The 25,938-nt window shown below is 41.7% G+C and overlaps 1 protein-coding gene across 1 annotated transcript in view; it reads right to left on the bottom strand.

Moving 5' to 3' along the window:
• The window catches only part of LOC306758407 (receptor-type tyrosine-protein phosphatase N2-like), a gene marked incomplete at both ends in the record, with an annotated part of 265,555 nt that overhangs the window by 59,832 nt on the left and 179,785 nt on the right, over positions 1-25,938 (bottom strand). The window contains one exon of the mRNA XM_079243734.1: positions 7,157-7,369. Within this exon, the coding sequence (XP_079099860.1) occupies positions 7,157-7,369 (213 nt within the window). The remainder of the gene's footprint in view (positions 1-7,156; positions 7,370-25,938) is intronic.

Below are 25,938 nucleotides of genomic sequence, written 5' to 3'. Positions count from 1 at the left end.
TTATTAAAGTGCTATGCTATGTGACCCGGGGATACTGACAGAGCTGCTGCTGGGAGGCAACACAAACATGCCTGCATGTGGAAACTGAGCGAGCGTGCAGCCAGTCGCTGGTGTACAGGAGGCGCTGAAGCAGAGCTAAATTTATTCTACAGTACTTGTTTCATGGACTTTTTTCCCTCAGTGCCTTCGGTGCTTAAATTTCTAAACGTCAGTGTTTTTTTTTTTTTCATTTCAAAGAAAATCTGAGGCAGTCTTCAAACTGTTAAGAGATGAACACAAAATTATTTAAATTATTATTGAAGAAAAAATGCCTTCAGCCAAACTGCACATCAAAACGAGGAGTTCTGTTTTAGTATTCAAATTAAAACTGAATCCAAACGTGATAGTTTAGATGTGTTGCTACCAAAACTGGAGCTAAAATCTTCACATTAAACAGATTCAGTATCAAGTTAGCTTGTTCTGAAACTTAGTTGTGTGTATAATCACTGGATGCAATGATCTGGATGTTATTCTGCATCTCCTCCCATAAAAACAAACAAAAAAAAAACCTCTAATCAACAATCTGCTACAAATGATTCAGGTATGAATCTGTTAGCCGCACACAGACTGTATATAAAGGATGGGCGGAGCTTCTGTGACGTCACCAGTAAGTTTCTGAAAAGCTGAAATGAAGCTCATTGGGCGGTTCCTACCATCGCCATCTTAGTAGCATCACGCATGTCGTCTCTCCCAGAAAATACAAATACTGGGCAGAAAGGTAGAGCTGAAAGGGGGGGCTGTGAGTGTGGGGGTGGATGATTGACATCTAGCAAACTCCGACCTGCCTGAAGCTAAGAGCTAACCAAGCTAACCTGGAGCTAACAGGAGCTAACCAGCTAACTGAGGTAAAACGGGCGAAAGCAAGGCCCGTTGTTACTCGGCTGAAAACCGCGGTGGTTCTACATTCCTCCGTCTTTAAGCGGGAGATCGGGTACCTGTCAATCAAAAGGACACGCCCCTAATATACCAAACTTCGAGATTAAATTACTTTTAAACGGGCAAGTTAAAAAAAATTCACTCCCCCCACAGTTGTCATGAAGGTAAACCTGACCTATTAAACTGAAAATGGATTTTTGAACCAGACTGTAAACATGTTTATTTCTGCTGTGAAGTTGGTCTTTTTAACATGGGAGTCTATGGGGATTTGCCCTGTTTTGGAGCCCCTAATGGATGAACGGGGAACTGCAACTTACACTTCGGCATAGGCTTCACTTTTAACCGGTGGAGGTTGCCTCTTGTAGACGCATTAGTGGATGACTTCACGTCAAGCCAGACCTCAGCTGACCTGCTGTTTGGCATCATGACAACTTCAGCTGATCTACTCTGAGTAATCCATGAGGTGGTTCTGATTTACTGTGTGAAAAATCCACACCATTTCCTGGGAAATACGACGGTGTGCAAGCAATGGAGACCATTTTGGTGTACATTTCCCATGATGCACTGCAGTCTTGACATAAAACTAGTAAATAATGATGCTGTCATATCAATAATGTTTATATTCACATAAAACATTATTTATATTTGAAAATCACTTTGCAAATATACTTTACAATAATAACATACAGCCATCGAGGGAAAAAAAAGCCCAAAGACAAACAAGAGTAGCCGCTCACTGTTTGGACAGAAGTTTCCTAGTGGAAAGCACAGATGGGACTCTTTAGGACAGCAACCCCCACTCCCAGCTGTTTGACTAGTTTCTGAGAAGAACTATGCAGAAGTTTCACACACCAAACTGAAACACATGATATGCAACAAAGTGGACTTTGCAGCTGCAGCAAAATCATCAGGAGTTTAATTAAAACTGCTTCGAAATGGCTTCCCTCTGAGAGCTAATTAGAGGGGGAATAAATCTGGATTAATGTTATAACAGGTTAGGAATGTAAATACTGGAGATTTATTGTCCCAACATCTCTCAGCTCCAAGCCGATGTCCATTCAAACATGGGAATCTTTATTTACAGCACATGGATTCTTAAAGCACACCTCATCCCACTAATCACTGAGCCGAACGGTCCAGAGGTCAGTCTGCGGAGCATTTCTGACTACTTTATGTTGCCGTTTCGGGATTTTATGCCGTTGGTGATGAAGCAGGTGGAACTTACGGTCAGATGTCCACAGAAAACTCTTGTTTCATGCTTAATGGTATGGAAACCTATTAGTGCCAGATGGTGTTAGTAAAACACAACTGGTGGAAAGCTGAAGGTCATCCAACAATAAATATTTTAATGTAAAACAAAACAAATAAAACTTTCTTTTCCATTTGGACCTTATTGGGACTTTTTTTTTCAGGTCATGAATCAAATCCTTCATGGCGAAACAGGATCCATTTGAACAACCACATTAACCTTGACAATAATAATAAAGGTAGATAAATGTTCACAATGATGGATTACAAATGTCTGGCAAGCTTCAGATCTTTTTTAAATTGGCCTCAAATTACAATGAAATTTATGAGAACAAATGTATGTCTGGTAGGAAAGACATCAATCTTGAAATTAGAAGCAGTTTTCCTAAAACAGGAGAAATTATGTGACTTTAAAAAATGATTATTGATAAATGAATCAGACATGGTAAGACATCGTGAAATGGATCATAAAAACTAAACTTTTGGATAAATTTTCACCCAAGCTGAAGGACAACGGATCAAATCTGATCTACATGAAGTCAACGATAGTTTACAGAAAATCTGAAGTAAAATGAAACGCTTTTATTTTACTAAAATATCACAAATTCTCATTATTTCTTGGAGAATATCTTCTTATTTTTTTTGTTTTAAATGAAAGATGAATGAATGTCAGCCGTGAGATAAACATGTACGCTCGTGTCAGGACAGGTACATTCTGTGTGCCACACTTTCCTGCAAAAAAAATAATTAAAAATAAAAAATTCAACCAGAATTAATGTGACTGTAAAGGTTTCTGAGATGATGTTGTTGTGAAGTGGTGCCATACAGATCATACACATCCTTCTAGGGAATCTAGGTGGCCCCATGACTGTCATGCATCAACCTGGGGGGGGAGGCAGGCATGTAAGGGTGTGCCACCCAAGGCACCCCTTTTTCTTATATTGGGGGTCGGAGTGTGTAAGTTCATGTTGCTGAAAGGACCAAAACTAATTCAGGCGCCCCAATTGCTTCAACTCTGTACACGAACAAACAAACACAAAAGGGAACAATGTGGGGGTGTCAAGAGGAGGTTAGAAACAAAGAAGGGAAGAGCAGAGAGAAAGAAGAGGCGGAGCTTATAAGGATATTTGATGCTGATGACCATGTGTCAAACTGCAGCTTTTTCACAGTTAATCATCAAATGTACAAAATGTATCAAACATTGCAGATTTTTAAACTATCCTAAAGACTTATAGGAGGATAAAAATGGAGAGATTTAAAAGCTGGCTGCATATTTTTCTTTAGGTTGCCCCATTTTGCATCCATATTGTTGTTGCTTGCTGCAGAGATCCCTGGTTCTACTCCAGTGTTACGTCATCTTTTCCTCAAAGCACACGCAGCAACGCCACCCAACGCAGGAAGTGATGCTCCAAGGTTGTCTAGTATCGATGTTACTGGTGGGAAATTAGTATCAAACCAAAGCCAGAGATGTTTGGGAGCTTAAAACAATGAACTGTTTTAGTGAACTGGTTGATGATTGGTGGAACACAAACCCACCTTTGATAAACCAACCTTTGTCCCTAAGTTCAGCAGCAGCATTCAGCATGCAAACTGAAGCACGTTGCATGGCAGGCGGATCTGCTTATGTCTGCTAAACCATACGAGTAAATCTCTGTAAATGCAAAGTCTTCTTTTATATTTCAGTCACAGTAAAAAGGAACACTTGTGATATTAATATTGAAATATCAGCATTACTAAGGAAGAATAAATGAAAATGGCACATAGCACAATTGAAAAGTATTTCAGGCTTGCCTAAAAAAACTTAGTTTAAATGTGAATGTCTGCGTAGGTATTATGCAGCTTAATCTCTATTAGTTCACATACAATGTGTGAATATGATCTCTGTAGAGGACAACTCTGATAAAGTGAAGCAGAACAAAGTCAGCGAGGTTTTAGGTCTCCATCATCATCTCTTCTCCAAGTTTCCTGTTTGGGAGGCTGTTGGTTTTAACTAGTTAAGGTGGAGTATAATGCATAATTTACTCTTTCCAGTAGTTATTCTGAATAAAGTATTTAAAATATCTGTTCATGATTAGGATTTTATAAGCATAAAGTCAAATTATAAAGAAGGAGGGGGTGTAAGAAGGTGGGATTCTGAGACAGGAGTGTCTGACAGGAAAGTCATTTGTTTAACCTAAATAAATTTCTGTCTTTATTTTCCGTTTTGCATTAATTCTGCAGCCTCAGTGGGACCTTCCAATAATAAATCAAATATAGTCATCTAATTGAGTTTAACTCTCCGAAATAATTTGAATATTAAAATAGATCTGATAGCTCGTAAATAATCTAATGATGTGACAAAATAAATATCTCAGATGATAAATGGCTCCAAAACTTCATGCAGAAACCTTCCAGTTTCCCCGCGGTTCCTCTGAGATGGTGGTAATGGTTGTAATGGTGGTAATGGTGTCCAGCTGCGAGCAAAGCGCCGCCTCTGCTCGCAGAACAAATTGGACTTTTAGGAGGAGATAAAAGTTTGGATGAGATGTAAAGATAAACCGAATTCTACGCGGCAGACTCCCATGTGGACCGCAGGGTAATCCAGGGACTGCATGACTGACAAGCACCATGCTCCCTCCCACCCCCCACGCTGCACACACACTCCTCTGTAGACACTCGTCAATCAGCATCTCCTTTGTCGGCGGCAGCCAATCCCGTGCTGCCGTTACACCGGGGCCGTCTGACCGGGGGGGGGGGGGGGGGGGGGGGGGGGGGCTGAGAGCCGAAGGTGGCGAGAGGAATCAGAGAGAGTCGGTGGCACAGTGACTTCACGGCAAGGTGATGAGTCTGTGTGCGCGCGCGTGTGTGTGTGTGTGTGTGTGTGTGTGTGTGTGTGTGTGAGAGAGAGAGAGAGAGAGAGTGAGAGAGAGAGAGAGAGCAAGAGTGTGAAAGCAAGGCCTCAAACAAATGCGCCAAGGGCAAGAATCATTAACATGCAGGAGCTGGTGAGTGTGTGAACGTGTACAGTATATGTGTGTGTGTGTGTGTGTGTGTGTGTGTGTGTCTTTGACAGTCAGCATGAAGGAGCTGCAGTAGTAAGGCCGTCAGGCTGCCTGCCGCTTCCTGTCTGCTTTAATTGCATCTAGCCCTGGAGACTGTTGGCTCACACACACACACACACACACACACACACACACACACACACACACACACATACACACACACACACTCACACACACACAAACAGAAAGACCGAATCCAGCCCAGGGAACCCCTCTACACAGCAGTGCTGACAAAGAGACAAGGTTTACACGGCTAAGAACACCGAGGCCTTTCACCGAGGATGACGAAGGCTCGCTGTTGAGGCTCGATAAAGACGACAGAAGGAAGAGAATCAACTCCAGGAGCGCTGAGAGCGAAGCGAGACCGCGTAAAGCTCCTAAGAACGAGCAACACGATGGGGTTTTTGTTAGCTTTTAACCAGATAAATAATGCACAAACACAGTCCTGCGCTTGCATTTTGATTAGCCTTTTCCAATTACAGGCTTTAAAGTCATTCTGGAAGGCAGCTAACCAAGAAGATAAGCTTTCTTATTAAAGAAAAACAAAGTTTTTACGAAGCTACGCAGCTGAAATATCAATGAGATGGGTTGGATTAATGTTGGGAAACTTCACTTCTAAAGTAGTTAAATCACCATTAAGGAAGTTGATGTTTTGGTCTTGTTGGCAAACGGTAACGTCACGTCTCTACAGAGCCCAAAGCGATGAGGTAAAGCTTTGACGCAGCAGCGCAGTCTATTTCAGGAGTTAAAAATCCCCGGAGAAGAGCATAAAATGTAAGCACTTAGGGGACGGGCTGGGCTCATTATAAAATCAATGCTCACAGGACCACTCTCATTTAAAAACATGGCGGGGAAAAGGTCAGAGAGAAGCACGGAAAAATCTCAATCTAATTCTTTGCTGCAAAAGCCACTTAATATTGGATTCTGTAAATTAAATTTCACACTTGGCTATTCTGGCCACAGGATAATTGCAACCAGCAGAGGGGCAATGGAAATAACTGGAGGTGGAAAACCGGTTGGGTTTGTTAGATTTCTGAAAGTCAAACTAAAACAATTATAGTAAGAGACAAGCAATAATCAGAACTATTTACCATCAGCTTCTTTCTGTCAGATCGCAGCAGATTTGCCAAAACTCAAAGTCCAGAAAGGTTTTTATTTAAAAACGAGTCATTTAGTCACAACGGTGATTAAAAGTGCAACTAAAACGTTTTATGATTCATCCTGCATGAAGGGATGAACTCTAATCCATCCAATAAAAGACTTGCTTTGGTTGGATGTTGGGCGGAGCCAACTCAGGGAGACTGCCAATCAGAACGCTCCGTTCTGATTGGTAGTTCGTTCAAAAGCAAATATGTAGGAAGGGATAACGTTCTGCTAGTAAAACCATTACAGCTTTAAAGTCCTGTAGTGTGAACAGGATAAAAAAAATCATTTATAAAGATAAAAAGTCATTTATTTCCTGATGCAAGCTTTGTTGACACCCCCAGATGACCCCATTTACTGTAAACTGCAGGTAATATAATGGATTTTGCATATCTGAGGACATAAAATGAAGAAAAACAGCATGTTGCGATTGGACAATGTATGCATATAAAAACTAAAAAATGATCTATATATTTAGAAATAAAATTTACTATTTGCTGTGTTTGAGTTAGAAGTTTAAATTCAGCTCCTAATACAAAAGAAACAGGACAAATTAGAGAAAATAGAAAATTAATCTGGAAAAAAAAAAGAAATGAAAAGTTTACTTTTTATTTACTAAATGACTAATTCTCTTTTAACTTTTTTTTCCAAAAAGTAGTAAATTAATCAGTTATTAAAATAAAATAAAAAACAATAAAATAAAATAAAGAATAAATAAATAAAATAAAAAAATTAAAAAAAATAAAACATTGATTAGCTTTGTCAATCGCAGCAATAAAAACAGATTCGCAGATGGAAACACCTCCTACCTGATAGGTGGCGGTAGCATCGCTGCCGGTATCCGTCCCCAGATTGGTGAGCTTTTCCTTCAGCTTGTGGTGGGAGCGATGGCGGAGGCAGTAGACCACGGTGGAGGCCAGCAGCACGCCGACAATACACAAGATGGACACAACGGTAAGGACCAGGAACTTGGTCGACTCGGCTTGGCTGTACTTGGTGGAGATCTGGTTGATCTGGCTTCCCTGTGGGCCACAAAGGAACAGATAAAAACAGGTTAATATGGTTCTATTCTTATTTTTATCTGCTGCGAGTGGCTCTCTTTGCAGCTCAACAAAGCGTGATGCAGCGGAGATAAGAGTTTTGATTCCTCCACCATGCTGGAAATGCTACCATGATGGCGGTAGACGCTTTGGGACGAAGTGTGAAAACTGTGCAGGCTTTTAGGTTTTACTGATCTGTCAGACAAGAGGAACTAATATTTAAATTCAAGTGGTGAAGTGTGGGATTGGAGCAACCCTGCAGGCTCGGAGAGCTTTGTGGCACAAGGATTTACAGCCTTCGATTAAAACATCCAGCCAAAAACAGAAAAACCACACAAAAACCCTTCATTTGACAAGTAAATCTACCTGAAAACCAGGTTAATATTTTATATTAATGAGTCACCCCCTCAAAAAAACAACACACGTGACTGGCCGCAGGAGGATAAACATATACAATCACATGGTTCTTTCCTTCTTTTAATAGAAACGCATAAACATGCATATCACTGTGCTCGATAAAACGTATAATCACAAGCGTTTGTTCCACCATCTGTGCTCAGGAGTGCACAGAATACATAAACTCCTGTTTAGCAAGGCGTTCTGGGTGTCTCCAGACACCTCAACACACCTTCACTACTACAAAGGTATCTGAACAGAAGCAAGGGACGATCTGGTGTCTTGACAACTACAACCAATTTAATCCGGCGTGTGAGAACCAGATCCCAGAACAAACAAAGCGGAGATGAAAGGTTTCTTTTCAGCCTGTCTGCAGCGAGGAGATAGCACAATGAACACACGTTCCACGATAAAAGTCTGAGCTGCTTCCTGCTTCTTGAATGTGAAAAAAAAACAACAAAAAAAAAACTGCTTGAATAATTTGAGTGAGGGGAAGTAAGTCTTTATTGAGCTGTTAATTATGTTCTGCAGCTCCAACTGCTGCTTGTTGTTCATTTCCAGACATAGCGGGCCTTGTTGCATTTGTACCTGACGACTAAGAGTTAACAAAAGGCGACATAATTCCCCATTTGTACACACTACGTAATGATGTTACAACAAAGAGCGAGGCAAGAAGGAAAAGAGAGGAGCTGCAAATTGCACTGCCAATGACAAGGCTTACAATTCCTCCTGACAAGAGAGTTTGCTGGAGAAATCAATAGCAAAAACAGCTTTTTCTCAGCTTGTTTCTCCTTGGATGCATGTTTCTTCACATCTTTGTAGAAGAGAAGAGATGAATTATTCCCCCTTTCCCTTATAATAAAACTTCCTAGACCTTTTACTTTGCTTTGCTTGTATGTTTAAGCTGTTAAAAAAAATAAAAAAAATTTAAAAAGTCGAGTCTTTTTACTTCTGACAAAGGCGGCAGGTTTTCCTTTAGGGTGAAGGAGGACGGCAGGGGGGTTAGGAAGAAAAACAAGCCCTGTCCCTCGGTGGTAGAGGTCACAGAGATTAGGCGAGGTGCAGCGTGGTGAGTTAATGGAAAGGAGGCTTTGAAAGCAGTCTGGAGAAAGGGGGCAGCCCAGTCGGATCCCTCCTGCCTGCCTGTCAGCGCAGAGGAACCCTGGGAGGTGGGAAAAGGAGCGCTCTACAACGAATTGTTCTGGAATTCTTGTGAGGTTTCAGGGTGTGACCATCCCCCCCACCCCCCAACCCTCATTTTCCTCAACGCCATCTACGCCATCGCCACTCGATAATACTCGATAACACCCCCTCTCCCTCAACCACAACCCCCATGATTGCATTCATTGCTGCATTCAGCACCTAATAAAGAGTGGCCGCAGAAAGACCCACAATGGGGGACAACAGTTGTCCGACGCTTTGTGAGCTTTCCAATTTGCTTGCCGAGCTCTAAGCCGTACTGTAAAAAAAGCCGGTTGCATAGTAATGTGACAGGCCTGAAAGCAAAACCGTGGACTTCCAAGGCTGCACGTAGGGCGCTTTTCCAGCGCAAAGGGGAGAAAAACAGATAATAAAGGAGAGCAAATAAAAGAAATTCAGCTGCGAAAGGACCGATCTGATCACTGTTCAGGCAGGTCATAAATCCTGAAATATGGTTCGGTGTGTGATCCTGCTACACCTGGATGGCTGCAGACATTTTGCATCAGACATCTGTAAAGGCTGATATAATTAATCTGGGTATTTTTAATGTTTCTTGTGGTTTTAATGGAAAAAAACAAAACAAAAGCAGCAGCAGATCAGAGCCGCTGAGGAAGCGTCGGAAAGAAAAGTAGCTGAGCTGCAGCCTGCAAGTGTTGTGGGCTTGGCATGGCCATTAATAATGCATTATTGCTGATTCCACATGCTTCCACGGCAATCATCCTTTGCAAAATGTATATCTCCCCCCCCCCCCCCCCCCCCCCCAACCACAGATCAAATAACTTCATTTGTCATTTTACTCCCTGAGTCATCTCATTGTTTTGTCAAATGAAGTTTCATGGAGAGGCATTGCATCTTGCTCGGCCAGTAATGGCCCATAATTCAAAGCTCTAACTGTAACAGCTCAGTCATCTTTCATGGAACAGATGCCGGCATTTGCAAAGTGTGCACACACACACACACACACACACACACACACACACTGATTCCACCCCTCCACCCCTGGTCTCTTTATCATGGCTGCCTAGCATGTCTGTCTATTGATTCAAACAAATGTAGCCCGACCCCACCTGCTTAATCAAGTTTGGTTGCAGTTGTTAGTAACAGTAAAAGGGGTGGAGGAGTGTGTGTCGATGCAGTAGAAGGAGTAAGAGGGAGCGACTTGGAGGGGTGGGTGACTTGTTAGTTTGCTGCTGTGAAAAATGAGCAGCCATTCTGCCGGCGCTGCAGAGGCAGATGTAGCAGAAATTTGCAATGATTACAAACCAAACGTTTGCCTGCGACGGGAGCCGGACGTTGGCATATGTACGCGTACGCCGTGCAAACCACCTCTTCACTACTGTACAACAAGCTTTTTAATAGCTATACATTGCTTTCGCTGTGCTTTTTTAAATAATGAGAGGTTGTCAGCTGGGCTTTGCAGCTCCAAGGCTTTTTCCATCATCTCTCCTGTGGCTTAACACTTTCAATCAAATTACAGCACTGAGGCTTGATTGGGGGAGCTGTGATGGCTGCTGAACTGCATCTCAGTGGAGGGAAATTAAAGGACAGATAATTTCATTCATGTTGCTGATATGATTATGGGTAAAAAGGAATAATCTTAGACAGTAAGCAGTGTGACTCCTGGGCTGAAACGATGGTTAAAATGATCCCAGCCAGAAGAAACCAGAATCCAGACTTCAGTCGGCATCATTACCGGCTCAGATGTCAAGACTTCTCATTATTTATCAAAGAAAATAAATACATAAGAATCCAGCTTGGCTGGGTCGGTTTTCAGAAAGCAGCAAAGAAAAAAAAACTCTAAACGGAGAGACAACGGGAGCTCCTTTCCCGCTTCAGCCTCCATTGTCCATCTGCTCCAACGACACCAATTGTACTTGCAAATTTTTCATTTTCTGACTCGCTCTGAAAGCGTTCAGTTCACCCAGAACGGCGGAATATTTCTAAATGGCGTTAATGTAGCGCATGCCACTGCTGGTTCCATCCCCTGTAGGAGACACACACCCAGACACACACTCCCTACAGGCAGCCAGACACCTTCAAACACGGACAAAAGCTCCCCAAAAACTACTATGAGAGGCTTCGTTGCAGAGAATCTTTTCAGGGTGTTTCTATCTTTCCTCCAGAGAGTTTTTCATTCAGTTTACGGAGCGACACGGATACATGCAGCTGTTTCTGTGGGAGAAACAGAAGTGTGTCCGGCTCACGGCATCTGCATTTGAGTTAGTGGTTTGTTCAGTGGAGTGCTTAGAGGTCTCCTGGTTGATGCGTGGGTGACAGGGTGTGTGTGTGTGTGTGTGTGTGTGTGGTGTGTGTGTGAATAGGGGTGTGGATTAGCGGGGCTTCCATAGACAAAAGGCAGATGGATTTGCACGGCTCTGGCTTATTCAGAATGGGTAAAAAAGGTCAGAGGGAGAGCAGCGAGCAGCAATTGTTTCCCTCCACGATGACTGCTGCAGAAAACAAAGACGTGTCCCTCACCTCTGATTCAGCTCAGGCCCTGCAAAAAGTTCAGCCTGGACCCTAAAATGTGTCGGCCAACACGCGCAAACGCACCCAAAGCGAGCGAGTCAAGGGCTTAGATGAAGCTACCGAGGCTGGTGTGTGATTTGACTCACCTGAGTGTGAGATACGCACGGGGGTTGTCACATAAACTCACCTCACACGCCTGTGCAAAACGCTCGCGCACACACACACAGATTCATGTAAAAGGCAAATATCCATGTAATTTAAATTTAATTTCTTAACTATTCATTTCAGCTGACAGCATGAACCGGTGTCTGGAAAGGCAAAAGGGACCCAACAACCCCCCAGGATGAAAATCCGGCTACATTGAGACATTAAATTTTAAATGTTGCACTTTAGTAGTGCAAAGCAGCAAGTCCTATTAAAGTGGCGGCTACAGCGTTACACTGAGATGCAGCCTCCGGGCCGGGATGCAAGTCAGGTCGAAACTCAGAGATACTCTCACTGCCAGCTCACCTTCAAACAAAATTTACATGCCTCCTTAGTTTTCTCTTCCTTTGAAGGGATTAGAGGGGAGATAAACACTCACAGCTGCAGTAGCATTAGAGAAAATAGACACAGTTTAATGGAAATCAGAAGAAACTCCTTATCTGAGTGGAATGAATGAAGAATGTGGAGCAAGAGCAGAGCAGACTCGTCTACATCTTTGCAAAAAGATTTTTTTTTTTTTTTTTTAGAGGCGAGAAATTTAACAGTAGCAGAAGGGAAAATCAACCTCCATGAACATGTTAATAAACTGGAAATTCCTACCAAAGATCCATGGCGATGGGACGCAGCAGACGCCTCCTGCTTCGTCTAGTTCCCATTTCCCTCCGGCTGCGCCGACACACTCAGAGACAGCAGCAGCAGAGGAGGAAGAGGAGACGGTGAGGGCGAGATGGAGAGAGGTGCATCTCCTCCCATCATCTCCGTTCCCTCACTAGATAATATTTGTGGAAAAAAAGAGAAGAAAGTTCCCGGCTTCTTCTTCTTCTCCTCCATTTCCCTGCCAACTGCCTCGGACGATGTTTAGAGAAGAAGAGAAATGCAGCAAAGATTTGCCCTGTTTTTTTTTTTTTCTTTCCTGGATGCAACTCAGCACATGTTAAAGAGGAAGAGGAGAAGAGAGGAGTGGAGTGAGATGACCGGCAGCCTCCACCGCTTCCACTAAGATGATTTTTTTTTCTTTTTTTTTTTAGAGAGAGATAGAGAGAGAGACTACAAAGTGCAATGTGGGGCTCCTCCTTATATTCCTCCCATCCCTCCCTCCATTCCCAGCTCTGTCTCCAGCACATGTCACCTCCCCTCGTTGCCATGGCGACGGCTCCACATGTTGCCGACAGGAGGTGAGAGGAAGAGGAGTTTAGGAAAAGAGAGTAAAGGAGGGGGTAGGGGCAAAAAGGAAGATAAGGAGAGCATGGTTGAAAAAAAATGGAAAGAGGGAAAAGAGGAGGAGGAGGAGGAACGGGATGAGGCTGTGAGGAAAAGATTAGAGGAAAAAGGGATAGAAGAAGAAAAGGAGCAGCAAAAACATCCGTCTTCACAAGAAATTTGCGCGCTAGGTCTGAAATTTAGAAAATGATTCGGAGGCGAAGCGACTTTCTCCTGTTTTTCTGGAAATAAATGAAAATATCTTCAGATCTGCTGCAAAATAAAATCTGCTTCTGCTCCGTTCAGGAAAATGAAAGATCTCTCTGGGAAATAAGCTGGATTATCCACACTGCTGTGTCTCTGCAGATTTTAGGAATTTATCATATACGCTTACATGCCTCAGAGGGCATGACCTTACATAAATATCATACATATCCTCACAGAGAAAGAACAAGTCAAGATCTGATTAACAGAACTCTTTATCTTATTCTAAAACCTGTTTATAAATCAGTACATTTACAGTTTATACAGTCACAGCTGAAAACACACATTCACACAGCGTTTCCTTGTCTTACTTTCAGCCTATCAAGTTTATCGTTCCCCAGAACACATTCTGACGTATCTGAGGCAACGGGCCAACGAAAACTTTGGTGTGTAAACTTTGGAAACCAGGAAGGAAACTATTGACCCTGAAATGAGCTGTTTTATCTCCTGAACCACCGTCACCCAACAATAATCATGATCATGTAAACTATCACCGATTTAACCAAAAGAACAAACTGCTTTTATCCAAGTGGAACAATAATTCCTCCATGACATCTGATTTTCTTTAAATATTCATTTATTCATGTCTTGTTAAGCATCTGACCTCAACATCTCTCAAGTATAAAATTCATGTAAACTACAGTCAATGTGCAACAACTGCTCAGCAAAGAAACCGTTTTAAAGGCTTAAACTGCATCTCTGCAGTTTGTTACCTGCAGCCTGTTGCACAGGTCCAGCATTTGTTACGATCTTTCAGTTGCATTATTGGAAAAAAATGCCAGTGACACACGGTGAATGTGTGTTTGCACCAACAAGATGATTTCCAAAGAGCAGATAGCTGAAACTGTAGCTCGTCTCAGGTCACGTTGGAAAAACAAAAGAGGAAAATGGTGGACAAAATAAGAACAAAAGAAGAGTCAAGCCTAAATGATCAGAAGAAATAAATCTGAAAGGCATGTCTGGAAGGTTTGGAAAGAAATCCTGGAAGATTAATCCATCTAGTGCTGGCTGAAGCTTCATCACAAAATGGTCTCCATGGCTGTTTACGAGCCGTTTGTATGGAAGGGAAACAGGAAGTGGTGCGCCACATGACACAGGAACTGAAGTGAAAATCAGTGAAGACAGGTGAGATGGAGGGATGCATCCTCCCCACAGCCTGGGCATAAACATTACTGAAGCAATGTGAAAAGAAATGGTTGAAGTTACTGCCAATGAGACTGCCAATTGGTGGATTTCCAACCCCCCTATGCAGCCGTACAAATCCCCCCCCAGCACATCAAGCCCCGAACAGGTGAGCTGAATCATACTGTGGCACTACAGTAGCGTGCTAAGAAGTCATGGTTCCTGGTACTTCAACATGTACACTCACCCACCACTCGCTGCACTAAGAGCTGCTCAGAGGGCGTGACCTTGAAAGATACTTAAACATCACCAGAGCCGTACAGCAACCCCAAACATCCAGCGCATATGATGAAGCACATAAACGATGGCGTCAACAATAACGCCAGCTTCAGCGGCTTTCATTCATTCATTCATTCATTTTCTAAACCGCTTAATCCAATTCAGGGTCGCGGGGAAGCTGGAGCCTATCCCAGCTGGCTTTGGGCGACAGGCAGGGTACACCCTGGACAGCTCGCCAGTCCATCGCAGGGCGCTTTAGCGGCTTATACACCTCAATGTGCACCTCCACTGTCAGCGGGACAGAAGAGGGGAAACAAACACATGACCACGTCTTTATTTTGAAAAGCTGCTGATACAAATCGAACTTGTTACAGCTTCTCCCCCCAGTAGATGGCGCCCTATGAGACCACTTCTATCCCCTATAGGAAAAATCGTCGCATCACAATAAGGACCTTCACTGTAGCAGAAAGGTGTCTCATCTGTTGGCTGATCGGTGCATCGATCACTGTCTCTGCTGGCCAACAGAGAGAGAATAATTGAATAATTTCTGCTGTCAGGAAAGTGACCTGTACATGTCGACACACATGGACAAACATGGCGCCATTAGGCCTGATCAGAAAATTTAACGTTATTAAACGTTGAGCGTAGGCACGGCAACCAGCGGTGGTTTCTCAGCAGCATCAGGGGAAGAGCAGAGAAACACGCTAGGAACATGTCTGCTAGTGTGTGTGTGTGTGTGTGTGTTGGCTGACAACTCCCACCTACCTGAGGTTGCAGCTGGAAGAGAAAATGAGGGAGCAAAGAAAGCAGATGCTGCCAAATGCAGATGACAAGGTCCTTTCTTGGTTAGTGCGTGTGCACGGAGGGAAAAGGGGCTCTTCAGTTTATCTTTCAATTCAACTCCCCCCTCCCCCCCCCCCCTCACACACCCCTCCAACTCCTTCACACACACCCCCACACAACCTTTTGTCCCTCTTGGTGACAGCTGGAGGTGGCAGGCAGTGAGGACTCAGCTCTACTCTCTCTGCAGAAGGGGGGTGGGAGGGGGGAGGGGAATGGGGGGGTTGCTTTGTGGTTGGAGGTTTGGGAGAGGGGGGATACCAGTGCCTTTCAGTCTAACTCCACCCCACCCTGTCCTCTTAATGCTCCTCTCGACCCCCACCTACCTAACCCTCACTGTTCTCAACGCGAACTAACAGAGCTGGAAGACAGAAAGTTGAGGGAGCTTTTGGTGCCAATATTTAATATCCTTCCTCTTCCTGCAGCAAGGAAATCACTTTTCCTGTGTGCAGCTACGCCCATCCAACACACACACACACACACACACACACACACGCGCGCGCGCGCAACCACTGCCAGATATACCTGCTTCACCTCGTCTGTCTGCATCACAGTTGCAACAGCAGCCTGAAAGCAAGAGGTTTAATCACCTCAGTGGAAACTTTGGTGCATCTCTGAACTCTCAACTGGCCGACATGCCCATTTATTGCGTCTAAATATTTCTTTCAGATCACAGGTGTGAGATTAACTCTCTGCAGATTGGTTGGGGGTATTTGTATTAGAGATAAAAGGGCATTTTTATTTACAGTCCTGTGAAAAATCTGAAAAAACGAATGTTTTTCCAACACGTAACTAAAAAAAAAAAAAAAAAACCAACATCCCTCATTTATGAGCCAATCCTGCGCACAGAGCTTTAAGCTTTTTATTGATCAACTTGTAGGTAGATTGAGAAATCTTCTTGAAGAAAAGCTCTGATTTGCAGACACACATGTCCTAGTGGTAGGAGAGGGAAACACTAAGCTTTCTCATTCATTCTTTATTCCATCATAAGTAATTATTAGTAATGATGCAGATTCATTACCTAGGAGATGCAGGTGGCAGATGGGTGGGAACTTATCACTGATCTGATGTTACCAAATGATATTTCAGACTCTGCTTTCCTCTGGAGCATCATCAGCTGGTCTGATTGGTGACATCAACCAGTAGCAGAAGCTGAAAAGAGGTCCTCTGATCTGGGAGCTGTGTAGCAGCTCTACTAACTACTGTCCTGGTGAATATCCAGGTCAGGTTTGGTCAGCTACATCAGGACACAGCTCAGAAACCATCACTGAGCTGGGTTATGTGCTCCACATGGTCTTATCTCCGGCTCACAATACATTGATCATGAAGTCCTCCTTATGCTAGATCCTGTGTACCATTAAGCTCTGCCTTTCATTACTCGCTGTGGAAATCACTGCAATTTCTACGCTACAGCTAAATGGCAGTCCTTCGATGTACGCAGGCTTTTACTTTGACTCTTTTTTTTTTTAAATATATAAAATGCCTTGTGGAATAGTTCCTTTGTATCTCTCTGCCTAAATTCAGATTCAGTATAGCCTCTGCTCTCATTCTGGTCGACAGATGGTGGTCTCTAGTATCAGAACTTGGGGAAAAAGCTTTTAAATATTCTGCTCCTTCCACTTGGATAATTTACAAACTGATTTAGAATCATCTAAATGGATTTCTCTGAGGGAGTTTAAAGCCGGGGTAGGGAAGCTAGCAAGATGTGAAAGTGGCGCCCTGTATTGGCTCCTCCCCCTCTGGTCCTCCGAGTGTTTTCCTAGTTCGCAGCTTTTTCCACTGACAATTTCCTCTTTCTCGGCTTTTTAGCAGGAGGACACAAATAAACCGAGCCGGGTCGGGAAATCCTTCCTGCAATTTCTCAGCCATGTTTGCCTTCCGAGTTTCTTCTTCACTACTTTGTATTTTCATCCTAACACGCTGTTTATATGCAGGGTGTGGCTATCAGGTATGTGCTCCAGGAGAGGGAGGAAGGGAGGCGAGAGAAGAAGCTTACAAAATATAAGAAAGAACCAACTCCATTTGGGTCCGAACGTTTTGATTGGTCCGAGTTTTTACAGATTTACAGTAAACTGAGTGGTCTAACTATATTTCTTATTGTTTATGATTACTTGGTCAAGTTTCTAATCCCAATGAGGTTTGTAAAGAAGAGCAAACTCAAATCTGTTGTAATAATGTGAGAAACTGATTATGTTCTACTAAAATCTATCATCTTAAAATCTTTTTGCTAAAGGTACTTCTATAAGCTACTGAATCATAAGGTGAAATAAAGTATTTCCACACTCAGTTTATGTTAAATATTACCAAACATGCTACCAAGCAGCACCGTACATAGCTGCAAACGGTCTTAGAGGTCCCCGTTTTATGGAACGAACAGGACCACATCATCTGCAAATAGCAGGGATGTAAATCAGAGCCTAAGAGGAAAACCAACTATGTCTCTATGAAGTAGGTCTGGCAAAACACCTTTAAATGAGGTGATTAGTTGAAAATATCATGTGGAAATAAGTTGCGACATGGAAATGTTTCATCAGTGCAATAGTTTATTAGCCTTGACGTCTATGTCCAATGTTTTAAGCAGGTATTTTCTGTTTGAGTCAAAAGAAATGAATAAATATAGATATTAGAAATGTTACTTAATCAGATTTCTACGTGTTTCAATAAACAATTATTGTTGTTTGGGAAGAAAAGCAGCAGAGGTACCTTGATGGCTTTTGTATCTCCACACATCCTTTCACCTCAAATGCAGTTTTGCAAATCCAATGACTCATTTCTTTGGTACAGGATTATCTTACTTTTTCTATCTCAAGGACTTTATTTCTTCAATGGGTTGTTAAGCATTGAATTTGGTAGTTTTTCTTAACTTGAAATCATCTGCATTTTACTTGGCTGTTTGAAATCGGTGTGTTGCAACTAAGGTCACGAACACAGAGTTGGATGATATTTATAAAGCCTCTATCTAAAGGAGCTTACCATTGAACACATTTCATTCTAAATGGCCCTGGTGTGAATGGAAAGTCCTGTACGAGGCCAGTGGAGGGGATGTGCTGTGTGAAATACCAAAGGTTTGCAATGTTTTTTCTTTACAAAGATCTGATCGCAATAGATTTTTTCTGAAAGCAGCTTTGTGTCCATGTTGAATAGCCCTCCAGCATTTAGTTCTTATCTGTGAGCAGAATCTCTAATGTTAGTTTGTTTTAATTCTCCTATTATGCCACTCTGCTCCTTGCAGCTGCAAGGCGATTTTGGCTTTCACAAACAACTAAAGTAACAAAGAAAACAGCAAAAAGAGTGACTGACTGGAGAGAAGAAATGTGTAGGATTTGTATTGTCCTTAGTAGCCAAAGAAGATGCCAATAACCTGAACTACACACATGCATGCAGCTATTTTTATTGGCACAATTCTATAAGCAGAAACCAAATACATGACAAATACAGTTATTTTAACATTATTAAGAGAGGTTTCATCAGAAAAGAGACAATTACATGAGCTTCTATTGAGTCTGTTTCCAATGGAGGAACAGAGTCTTCTGTCTGAGGAGGGAATGTTGCTTCATCCTGAATGATGGATGAGAGTTGCTTTCTTCAGGGGACTGAACTTGTGTCTTTGTGGCCACTTTTATGTTTTTGTTAAAGAACAGAAAAAGAAATGGTGTAAAAGGTAAAATCTAATAGAGAAGCAAAGAAAGAATAATGGGATGATAAAAAAGGGGCCTTTACTAGAAGAAAAGGTATTTGAAAAACTAAGCAAAATAATTATATTCTCATGTGGCTTTAAAGCCAATGACGACCTCTGCTTATGTTCATTATAGCTCAGTATATTGCCAATATGAAATATTAATACCTACATATAACCATGAAGCTTTTATGCCTCAACTTCACCAACCATTTCGCCACATTTTCTGGGTCAGATGTGATTTCAGCTGTTCAGTCCATGGTACAGATGTTCATCCACTCCTCCCACCGCCTTAGGAGCATCACAGCAAGGTTTCATTTAATTCAAATGGTAAAAACGGGACTTTTCCAGAAGGAAGAACTAGACGCATCAGATGCAGCAGATTTACAAAGCAGTGGTTCTCTTTATAAATCTTATTCATCATTAAACTGTGTGCACACACACAAAGGAGATTCCAATGTTTTAACCATGATGTCATCTGTAGGTTTCTGAAGAGCTGAATCGAAGCTCATTTGGTGGTTCCCACCATTTCCATCTTGGCAGTGTCACATGTGACGTCTCCCATAAAAAAATGGGCAAAGATTGAGAGATGAGAGGCGAGATTGGAGCGTGAGGGTGGATGATTGACATCTAGCGAACTCTGACCTGCCTGAAGCTAAGACCTAACCTGGAGCTAACCAGCTAATGGAAGTAGGCAAGCTAAAGCTAATTAACACTGTTAGCTGGCTAAAAACCGCGGCTGTGCTACATTCTGCCTTCTTGAAGTGTGATATTGAGTACCTGTCAGTCAAAGGAACACACCCTTAATGATGCAGAATTTCAAGACTAAATTCTGGATTAGTTATAAAAAAAAAGTGACTCCCCCACAGTTGTCATTAAGGTAAACTTGACCTATTAAACCTGAAATATTTTTTTTGTACCAGGCCGTGAAGTTGGTCATGTCAACATGGGAGTCTATGGAGATTTGCTGTTTTGGAGCCCCTAGTGTATGACGGGGGAACTGCAGTTTTTGGCACTTCTGCATAGGCTTCACTTTTAGTCGCTGGAGGTCGTGGTCTGTTATCAACACACCGAGGCGTAATTTGCTAAACAATTAGGTACGTGTGATCACAGATGCAATGGTAAAAAAGCAGCAGTTTTACCATTTACCTTCACCTGCTTAGAGATGATCAGCATGGATGCACAGATTTATTATTATTATTATTATTATTATTAATAAATATAAGTGGTAATTGTTTTTTTACAAAGTCATGTGAAAGTCTGATTTTATGACCAAAAAAAGTAAAAACTAAGCTTTTCTCTTTCTAAGATCTTATAGAACATTTTCCAAAGCCGATACACACCTCACACAGCTTGCAGTTATTTACACCACCTGCATTTAAAGTAAGAAAGAGTAAATTATGAGCCGTGGGGGAAGGACACACAACCAAAAAACAGAAAATCACTTTCATGATGCACAACCATCATGATATTGTCCATTTAAACGTTGTGGTAAATTATGTTTCCAATTTCCACCCCATATCAGAGAGAGATTGCTATAAAACTCTGTGCACACATGGTCTAAAGAATGCACACACCGACAGACCAGTTCAGCTCTTTCTTTGCCAAATTACACCTTAAATACAAAATTTCCACAAATATTCAGCTGCATCTCGTCCCAATTTAAGATGTAGAATAATATTTACCTACTTTAAAATGAAATTTGACATGTAGGCATATATATTTAAATGAAAAAAAGGTTATGCAGACTAGACCGGTTTGCTTTTATGCCGACTAACTGCTTGGTAAGAAACACCCTCCAATTCCAAAATGCAGCATTGCACGCAGGAAGAAAAGGCTCATAAATATTAAAAACTGAAAACACTAACAACTCAGGAGGATGTCAAATTTGCATTCACAATTTTTTGAAAGATTTAGACAATTTTTACCTTAAATATAATCCAAGATTAAACCATTTTTTTGCAACAGAAGCGGATTCTCCTATAAAAGGACGCTGATAATTTCCTTCACGTTACCATGACAACAACATTTTGTGTTATAACTAAGATTTATTGTATTATTATTGCAGATTTTTTGTAGTATGGTGCAAGACTGATATAGTTCTCTGATGCATGAAACCAGCTTGATCTTATTTTGTACGACCCCCGTACAGAATCCTGGGTGACAAAGTCCCCGCTGTCATTAAGTTTGGACGAACAGAAGATTTCAGATCAACAGTCTCCACATAATGAGCTCAGAAAACATCACTCATCTCACAGCCGTTAAAAAACAGCCACGTCTCCCTCTTTGTCCGATGGCTTCAGAGAGACATGGACATCAACTTCACCGTCAGCTCTGTCAGATGGGAACAACATCAGAGGCCACCATCGCCTGGATACTCGCATACAGCTTGTGTGATATTCAAACGGTCACCGATGGATACCAAATAAAAGGGTCACTCTCTTCTTTTTCACCAAAATGACAGCTCACTCAGCTCAGGACCACCAAACTATTGTCCTTTGTGTGAAGCAAGATATTTGGGATTCTGTGACCCACCATTGCTGCCCCCGTGAATCTCGTCTTCAAGTATGGCACCCAAGACAAAAGACCCATCATCCGCATGATATGGTAGCCCCTCAGCCCTGACGCCCCCTGGGACATAAATCTTCAACATACAGTATGCAAGCATAACATCTGGTCTGACTGAAAACCTGACAGGCTCTGAATATTTTATACAGTTTGTCTCATAACAGAGTTGCACTTGCAGCGAGTTTCTTTATCATAAAGAAGAAAGAAGAAGTCAAACATTTACTTTTTACGCACAAAATACCAGTACATAAAAGATTCTAACATAACTCTCAAAGTTTTAAAGACAGAACAAAAATCTCAGGACAACTGGCTGGTCTGGTCCGTGTCCCACAACCCATGAAGCTAAAAGCCCGCTGGACTGGGATGGAGACATCCTGTCATGTTCATTTTCAGCTGTGTGGTGGAAGTGTGTGGAGCTGAGCAGTTTTAAACAAGCGTGGAAGATATCACACACTGGATATTCTGCGTAGGAATAGCAAAAGAAGGTGAGCATTTGGTTATATTGTTGATTATTGTTTCTATATAATTGATTTATTGCAAAAAACTTAATAAACTATTATTTTTCATGCAAAAAATGACAGAAATGCAGCTGTAAAGTGTGACAGGAACATAAAAGTTGTGCATGCAGACCAGAAGTTCGCCCTCCTAAAGCGTCCGGTTAGCAAACAGTGAACAACAAAGGCTGTATCCAAATGTCCACACTAGTCCCTAACCCATCCTTTACACCATGGGGCTACAGAATTTGGCCCACTATATCAGGATATTCTGTTGGCGAACATGAAGCTGGCAAGTTTACCTTTGTTGCAGGTCATGTGAGTACTGGCTGTCACCACAGCAACCATGGTGCATTGTTCATAATCTAACACAAAATAGGGATTTCAGCTATTTTCATAAACAGGTGCAGCCAAGGAAGGAAGGAAGGAAGGAAGGAAGGAAGGAAGAAAGGAAGAAAGGAAGGAAGAAAGAAAGAAAGAAAGAAAGAAAGAAAGAAAGAAAGAAAGAATGGCTCGTGCGCTGCCACAAGTTTCCAAAGGTTGTTTATGAAGACACAAAGCAAATCATTCATCTGTACATCTCTTAATCTCACCAGGAAAGCTCGTACAATCAGGTGTTTATGCTGATATTATACCGATATTATCAACTGAAATCGACATTAAAATGCAATATTGGAAATGGTCAGTTTGGGCTTTTACTTTGTTAAAGAAACAACTTTTACACAACATGCACATATATATCAAAATCTTCAGCTATGTTTCCTTTAACTCAAAATGACCAAAAATAAGAGATGATGTGTATAATTTTTCAGATATCTTTGTTTGGAACAACTCACTTAAAAAATATTGGTGTCGGTTTCCATCAGTATCGGAAATTAACAGTTGGATAAAATAGGAATATTGGATATCAGTAAAAAAGTAAAACCTTCTAACATCCCTAGTTCATGTATGCAGAAACCACCAGAGCTGGGTGTCCGTAATGATGTCATCTTCTAAGCTGATGTGCTCTTTCTTCTTCAGTTCTTCAGCTCTGCCAGGTGCTCTGCTCTGACTTTCCGCGTCAGTCTTTTCTCCAGTTCGTAGTTCGGTTTAGTTTACGATTCCACATTGAAACCATCAAATTAAACGTCTACTTTTCTTTATTTCAGAAGATAAGAATCTCAATTTAATGTTAGATAAAACTGTGCTTTATTATTACTGTTGCACTCATCATCATTTTCACTTATCTATGGCACAAAGTGGCGTTTTAAAATTAGAGTTAATAATAATAATAGGAGGGTCTGCATCAGATCATGGCAAAAGGTTGGAATGAGAACTAGGTTAGTGCATTTCGGTACCCTTTCATAATAGTTGTGATTAATATAAAAGATCTGTATATTCACAGCTTTTTCCACATTTGGTCCTGAGATGTTGCTTTTGGAAAGCTGAACTAGTCTCGAGTAATGTGCTTGATGCTGGATGTAAAGCATACATACATATATACATACATATATTTATACAGTATTTAGACCACATTCTGCAAGAAATCTTATCTAACTGGATCAAATACAACTTGAAACATTAAGATGACTTTCAGTGGTCTGAACACACTAAGACCACCCTCTGAAAACAGATGCAAGGAGCTATTAGGAGGTCTCAAGCTCCAGTCCTCAAGGCCTGCAGTCTGGCAGGTTTTTCGTTCCTTCCCTGGTCTAACACACCTGACTCAAATGAATGTGTCATCCTGAAGAAGTTAATCAGAAGCTGTTTGATCCATTTGATCAAATTCAAGTTGATTCAGGTAAAGTTTTTTTTTTTTTTTTTTAGTGTATATGTGTGTGTATGTAAATGTGTTTATATAGGTGAATGCATATGGCTGTATATGTGTATATATATGTGCATATGTCTGTCTTTTCTTTCTCTCTTTATCTCTATCTTTTCTCTTTCTGTGTGGTGTTTTCTCTTCTTTCTCTTTCTGTCGCTCTTCTATCCTCTCCAGTCATGTCCAGCAGTAGAAACTCTGTTTTACAAACAATTATGCAAAATAAATAGAGAAATAAAATAAGAAACCAGAAAATCAAGGGAGTCATTCTACCAGTAAAGCTCCCCCTTGGGAAAATAAATTTGCTCAGCAGAACAGCATCCAGACCATCATTCTGCTTGCTTAAATGCTGGACAATACTCCAAAAAAAGAAAAATACCAAGTTGATTCAGATGTGTTGGGTCGGGGAAACCATGAAGACTGGGGTTGGAGACCCTTGCACTAGTGTGGAAGTGTACAAATAGAGGTATCAGAAATTACAGTGTTTATTAAGATTAGTGCAAAATCATAGACTGTTGATTTTTTTCCCTGTATCTCTCTAGTCTGTTGCTCATTTCACTCTCTCTCTCTCTCTCTCTCTCACACACACACACACACACACACACACACAGTCTGTCACCTATAGAAGCTCACTGCACATGCTGGAAAATGGCTTGACAGAGGAAGCCGATGTAAGTGTCCTCCCTCCGCAGTCACAGAGACGAGCATGAAACAATTCTCCTGACAGACTCCATCGGAGCTACATCACCATCAGGCAGTCTAAGTCTGTGAGCTCCATTTCACCAGTCCAATCACATCCCGAGAGCTTAAAGGCACCGTGTCCTCACCGTTGTCCCCGCCATTAAGTCAAGAAGAATGTCCTCGTCAGAAAGACGTCTGGCAACCATTTGTTTAAATAAGTTAATGCTGTCCTGGCAACCTGACAAGACATTTATGTTTTTCTGGGAAAAACTTCAATATCGGTCATTCATTAGGCATTGAGTTTATATATAGTACGGAGCAAAGACGGGGGGGATCATAGCTATAAATCTATGATTTACTACAAGCAGTTCAGCTTTGGGAAGGCCGACAACAGAGATGACCTGCTAACTGCTGATGGTGATGCGCCCACAAACAGCTGCATATTGAACATGTGACCTTGTATCGCTTTAAATCCAGAGTAAAATCTATATTATAAACCTTGACCACAAACCACAAGTTGTTCAGGACAACTTCTTTAACCTTTGCCTTCCATGTTAAGAAGCTTGCACCTATTGGTTTGTCCTTTCTGGGATGGAAACAAGGCAGTACCGCATGGCTGTGATACCTGCAGTATCTTTGAATATTAAGAGGAAAAAAGGAAAAGTCCCTTTTTTATTTCCATGTACATTGAGGAAAACAAGTTTTTCATAGTCATGGGTGTGGAATTGGGTGGTGACAATAGAGAATAGAGACATTTTCCCAACAATATCCAGAAACTCCAGAGTTGTCTTTAACATTTTTTTGTTGCACAGAACAGCCGATATATCCATGATCTACACCTCCAGTGTCGCTACAAGTCCCACCTTCTAAACAATTACTTATATGAAATAACTTATATGATTGGCTCTGCTCCTGGTTTCCTGCTCACGTGATTGGCTGGCCCCATAGTCAATTCAAAGTGCTAGCTAGGCAGTGTTAGCACAAAGTAGCAGTAGAGTATGAAGCTACGAGTGGTTGTGTCTTCAGTCAGAACTTCAGGAACACAGAAGAGAAAGGAGGATATTATTTTAGAGTGTCAAAATAAAAGTTTAAGGTACAATGAACGTATTTTGTCAGTGGTAGTCACTTAGCTAAAAGCTTGTTTCCTTAGCGTACATTGGTTTAGTCAGTCAAAGCCGCCAGGTAGTTTAGAGAGACCAGGAGATGCTGAGGCAGGCGAAGAAGCAGAAGAGCTTTAGAGCTCACAGTTTTGACTTTGTCTGCATAATTAATTCAAATTTCATTAAAGTCATAATACAGTACGCTGAAGTGTTCAATTGATCGCACCTGAATATCGTCCAGTTGCCAACATGTTTGC

This window comes from Telmatherina bonti (genome assembly GCF_933228915.1).
Source record: "Telmatherina bonti genome assembly, chromosome: 7".
NCBI lineage: Eukaryota > Metazoa > Chordata > Actinopteri > Atheriniformes > Telmatherinidae > Telmatherina > Telmatherina bonti.
The sequence above is the reverse complement of the archived record's forward strand: the minus strand, read 5'-3'. Positions and strand labels throughout refer to the sequence as shown.